Here is a 5,768-nt window from a genome sequence, read left to right as displayed (position 1 = left end):
TACATTTTTTTAATTTTCAAAATCTGATTTGATTTTTTAAACTATTAATAAAAGTATATAATAAATGAAGAAATTTAAAAATAAAAATGTGTCGCTTAATTTTAAAAAATATAATATTTTTCAAATGAGACTTAAATTTTTTAAAATTTTATGTAGATTTAAAATTTAATTTTTATTAATTTTTTTTAATGTTTACGGATTCAAGGTAGATTTACCGTATCCAATGTAATTGGTGGACTCGGGGCCCACACTATGTGCTGTCGCCTGTCTCACGTTCCTTCATATTTTATCGAAGATTCCAAATATTCTTTTAACCTTCAAATTCCACATAACGCCAATAATAATATTAGATAAAGACAACCATTATATTAAAAATAAAATTTTAAAAAAATAAACAAACTATATATTTTAGACCAATGTCATTTTCTTCTCTCATTTTTTTTTTCTATCGTGTTATTTTTTTTTTTTGTTGATTTATTAAAAGATTTCAATGTTATTCTTATTTCATAGATATGAAAAGAAATAACGTTTGTTGTTTAACCATTAAGTTTGAAATTATCTTTGAAATTTTTGTGTTTAAACTTTTAAATGATGTGTTTTCGTGGTTAAGCTTTACATAAGAATTATTTGTCTTTATTATTGATTTACTATTAATTCTTTAATACAAATTTAAATTTTTTGGATACGATATCTACTTTATGTAGGTTTATTTGTTATTAATTTACGTACATTTATTGATCTAAAATAGGAAGTGAGTAATTTTTATTTTGTTTTTACACAAACAAAGATAGTGATGGAAAAATCAACAAATAATTAATCTCATAATTAACCCTTTTAGTTTTAGTTTTTTTCATTTAACATTTTTTTAGCCGAGAAACAATTAAATTTATGGTATATATTATTTTAGTTCCTATATTTTTAATTTTTATTTATTTTGGTCATTATATTTTTAAAATATTCATTTTAGTTCCTGTACTTTTAAATTTTTGTTCATTTTGGTGAATATACTTCCAAAATATTCATTTTGGTAATTATACTCTCAAAAAATGACTATTTTAGTCCATTCATTTTCATTTTTACCTCATTTTTAAGAGATCAAAATGATATTTTTTTAAGTATAAAGACCAAAGTGAACATTTTGAAAGTACAAATACTAAAATGAACCTGAATTAAAAACATAATAACCAAAACGAACTTTTTAAAAGTATATGAACCAAAATGAACAAAGAAAACCCATAAAATATAGAGATGAAAGTAATATTTAAACCTTTGAAAACCAAAAAAAAAAAAAGAGAGAGAGTAAGAAAATTGGGTTTATTTTAAAGTTGACTGAAAATTAAATAATTATGAAAAAATGAGAACAAGATAATAATAATTAGGCATACATTTTTGAAAATGTGTATAAATTAAAATTAAAGTCGTTGATCTAATTTATTCATAGCTTAATTGGAAGAAATTTTAAGGAAATTTTAATTGATTCTAACTTTTTAACATTATCATCTTTGCGTCAACTTATTTTCGTGTAATTCAAATATGAACATTTCATTCCTGGATAATCTTATATATATTTTAATCCTTTCATTTCAATACGACATATATCTATACTCATCTATATATTTAGTTTCAACTATTTGTAGTTTTAAAGTATATCATTTTCAATATTTTTTTCTTAATTTTTCATGGATAGAAGAAGAATTACTACTTTTACGAATGAATATATAATACAATTCTTATTTCTTTCGCATTTGTAGTTTTAATTGATAAGGTTTTAATCTTGACCAAATAAATTATATAGATTATTGAAAATCAATTTTAAAAATAGAAATTTTCATAGATATAAAAATACCAAAATTATTTACAGAAATAATAAAAAAATACTGATAGACACGGATAGACTTCATCAATTTTTATTACCGATAGACACCGATAGACTGATAGTGTTTATCAGTGATAGACTTGTATCAGTTTCTATCATTGATAGACTTCTATCAGCTCTCTGATAGACATTGATCACAACTGTAATTAAATTTTACTAGTTGCTTATTTTTTTTTAATTTTTTTAAGATCTCCCTTTTAAAATCTAAAGGAGGCCTCCGGTTAATATTTTCATTAATCAATGCACTTCCAATTAATATTAAGTTGTTTAATAAATAACACTTCATTTATGTTGTAAACCATGGCCTAATTGTTTTTTAAAAAAATTCAAACAACCTTTTAGTTTGCAATTCCACATCATACTCATTTAAATCTCAATCCCCCCACCTCCCCCGATGTTGTTATTCTATTGTCAATTTAGCGCCATATATACTAATCTATCTTATCGTGTATTTCAAATATAATTGAATCATCATCTATATATAAAACAATCATTTTAGAGAAATGATCACAACTACCAATTTATCAAAAGATTAGAGATTCAAATCTTCATCTCCATATAGTGTTTAGAATGTAAGATTGAAAAAATAACTTCCATTTTTTCCTCGTCTTCTTTTGTGAGTTAACAAAGAAAAAAGTCTAAAATATTTAAAAGAAATATAAGATTGTGAAAAGTATTTACTTGGTCCTTGTGTTTTGAGTCTATAATTCATATGGTTTATAAGTTTCAAAATGTTGTATTTTTACTATCAAGTTTTGAATTTCGTTTTTATTTGATCCATAGATTTTAAAGATAAAAAAATGATACTTTTTGAGACAAGATCTATATAATACAACTTCAATAAACTCTGTGTATTATTTTGTTCATATATATAAACACACATACATGATACATATATTAATTACATATGCTAATAAGCTGTCACACCCCAAAAGGGGAAAAAAAAGCAAAAGTATAAATACCAAACTCAAATATAGAAAAGGAAAAGGCAAAGAGTGAAACAAAATCAATCAAAAAAAAAAAAAAGATGAAGAGTGAACATTATTTTTGAAACCAAAAAGAAAAAGTTAAATTCTTAATTTAATAAAAAAAAAAATATATATATATATATATAAATATTACTCAGTTGACGTCTCTCTCAAAAACATATGATAAGAGTGATATTACCTTTTTATTCCCCTCTAAGACAAAAGAAGAAGACAAACCTTCTCCTTTTTCTTCCTTCTTCTTCTTCTTCAGATCTCTTTCAATTCTCAAAAAAATGCTTCTCCATATCCAAATTCATCAACATTATCCTTCTGTTTTTCAATTCGGTTCTTGATTCTTCTTTCAATTTCTTTCCATTCATCTTCATTTCCGTTTTCCATTTCCATTTCATTCCATTCTTCTGATCTTCTCCTCCGCCGCCACCGGAATGAGGTGCAAGAAGCATCTCTCTGACGTTACCAGCGCAGTCGGAGTCTGCGCCACATGTCTTCGGGAGCGGCTTCTCTCTCTCATGGCAGCTCAGGCCAGGGCCGAGGCTCACGAACTGCAACTATCTCGACTTCGTTCCTCTGCGGCGGCGGAGGATTTACCGAGGAAGTCTGATCCTCTTCCGCCGCCTCCTTTATTGTTTCCGCGCTCTGTTTCTCCCTACGTCTCGCGGCGGAAAGTTGAGGATTCGTCGTGGAGCTTTCCGAGTCCGTTGGATGATAGACATCGTCGATTTCATCATCGCTTCTATAGTACTCCGCAGGTTGGACCTACTTACTACGGCGGCGGTATTTCTACTTCTTCTTTTGTTACTACCGGCTCTGTTAGTCGGAAACAGAGGAGTAGATTTTCGTTTTTCTCTAGTCTTTTCAGGTCCAGATCCGAGAAATTGGATTCGGTTCCTCGCGATTCTTCTCATTCTACTTGTGAACCTGCTTCCTCTTCCTCTTCCACTTGGTTTTCCTCGATGTTCTCCCGTCGGAAGAAGAAGAAGTCGAAGTTTTGCTCGATTGAAGAACAAATGGATCAGAAGAAGAAGCCGCCGCCATCGCGATTCTTCTCTCGAGGAATGTCGCCAGCTGGTGGAGCGAACGAGGCGGACGGAGATTACGACGATCGCCGCGATGGATCTCCGTCGGCAAGTGGTTACTCCTCCGAATCCTCGAAGTGGAAACCGTCTCCGGCGGCGTCTCATGGATCGACAGCGAGGCGAGGAAGGCAAGGACTGAGTCGGAATGTTTCTGGTCTCGCGTTTTGCTTGAGTCCACTAGTGAGAGCTAGCCCTAACAACCGTCACTGGAACCAGAAAGGACTGCTGCCGGAATTTGCGTATTCCGGCGAAGTTAGGGTTCCGACGAAGCCTCATCTCTCCGAAGCGGCGTCGTTTTGCGCGAACCGGTCTCGAAAACTTGCGGATTTTGGAAGAGTCAATGGCAACCGTTGATTTCGAAGACCGTTGACATCCTAATTGACGGTGCTGATTTGATCTCTTTCACACTAAAAAGAAAAAAGAAAAAATCTACAAGTACGGTTTTGCCCCTCCTCTCTCTCTACACCAATTGTTTATTATAGTACTTCAGCTCATTCCTCAGTGTAAGAGTTGGGAAAAAAAACATTAAAAAGATCAAAATAGTTCGAGAAAAAAAAAAAGAATGAAAGAAAGTGAAAGAATTAAATTTTTTGTTATTTCTGTATATTAACTAATTAATGTTCATGATACAGAAATGAAAAGGATTTTTCGGTTTATATTTGGTTTTGGATTTGGATATCAATTTTTCAAATACGGAATCTAGTTTCTTTTCCTCTACAAAATTTTATTTTTTTATTTATTGATTCCAGGATATTTAATTTAAATAATGAAATTAAATGCTTGTTGGCAAATGGGTTGTGGTTTGGTCCGGTGGTTGAAGATTTGATCGAGTGGATGTGGCGGCTCCACGCGTACGGTCAATAAATATGTATATATTTTTAAATGATGTTATTATCATTTTGATCCTTTTTTTTCAAAAAAAAAAAAAAAAGTACTCGTTTTGTTTCCACTAATTTTGTGAGGTGAATTCATTTTTTTTTCAAAAATCAATTGGATAAAGTTTCTTCTTCTTCTTCTTCTTCTTTTTTTTAAATGCCATTTTCTTGTCACTAAAATCTATTTGGTTAAATTGTACCTCTTGTCCTTTTACTTTTATGATTTTTGTTTTTGTATTTTTCAAATTTTTATTATCATTCTTTTGTACTTTTTATTTATTTTATTTTATTTTATTTTTAAATTGATGGGTGTGAGAAAAGAATGATACTCTACATTTGGAGTCTTTATATTTTTCTCATTTTAAATTTAATTCTTATTTTGGTTAAAATTTAGTACACATTTCTATTACTAGTGGGAATTAATAAAAATAAATAAATAAATAAATGCGATGAGTTATTTGTGGTTTTGGGTTTCACTCCAAAAGTAGGAAACAATCCAACAAGTTTTGGTGGTTCTTAATATTTTAATCAAAATAATGTTTTTGAAATTGGACTTCAGTTCATGTTTTTAATTAGTGTAACTTGTTAGATCTTAAACCATAAATTTTAAAATTCATTTGTTGAGATAGATTTTTACTGTTCTTTGACCGTCAGAAGTATTGTTCGGTAAGTTCTAATCAAAGAACGTTAATGATAATGTTTAAAATTTGGGCTAAATTGAAACTATGATCGAACTATGGACATTGAATTTCTAATTTAACCAAATAAATTACCGTTTCTATGGTACATCAATTTACATTAGTGTAATATCAATTTACTGTTGCTTATAAATTAAATAAGTGGAATTAGATTTTAAAAAAAAAATTTAAAAAGAGAAAAAGAATTTTTTTTTATAAAAGGTATAGTCTAGAGACAGGATTAACACAAGCGTGCGTAAAAGCATTAAGAGAAA

The 5,768-nt window shown here is 29.4% G+C and overlaps 1 protein-coding gene across 1 annotated transcript; it reads left to right on the top strand.

Moving 5' to 3' along the window:
• The first annotated feature begins 2,994 nt into the window (after positions 1–2,994).
• Positions 2,995–4,597, top strand: LOC120067298. Its single transcript, XM_039018838.1, has one exon. The coding sequence runs from the start codon at positions 3,291–3,293 to the stop codon at positions 4,293–4,295; it is 1,005 nt and encodes a 334-aa protein (XP_038874766.1). The 5' UTR covers positions 2,995–3,290; the 3' UTR covers positions 4,296–4,597.
• The last annotated feature ends 1,171 nt before the right edge of the window (positions 4,598–5,768 follow it).

Source organism: Benincasa hispida, chromosome 12 (genome assembly GCF_009727055.1).
Source record: "Benincasa hispida cultivar B227 chromosome 12, ASM972705v1, whole genome shotgun sequence".
Taxonomy (NCBI): Eukaryota; Viridiplantae; Streptophyta; class Magnoliopsida; order Cucurbitales; family Cucurbitaceae; genus Benincasa; species Benincasa hispida.
Note: the sequence above shows the minus strand (reverse complement) of the source record. Positions and strands in the feature narration are given on the sequence as shown.

Coding starts and splice junctions, on each gene's coding strand:
- LOC120067298 (XM_039018838.1), top strand. CDS start 3,291: ATGAGGTGCAAGAAGCATCTCTCTGACGTTACCAGCGCAGTCGGAGTC.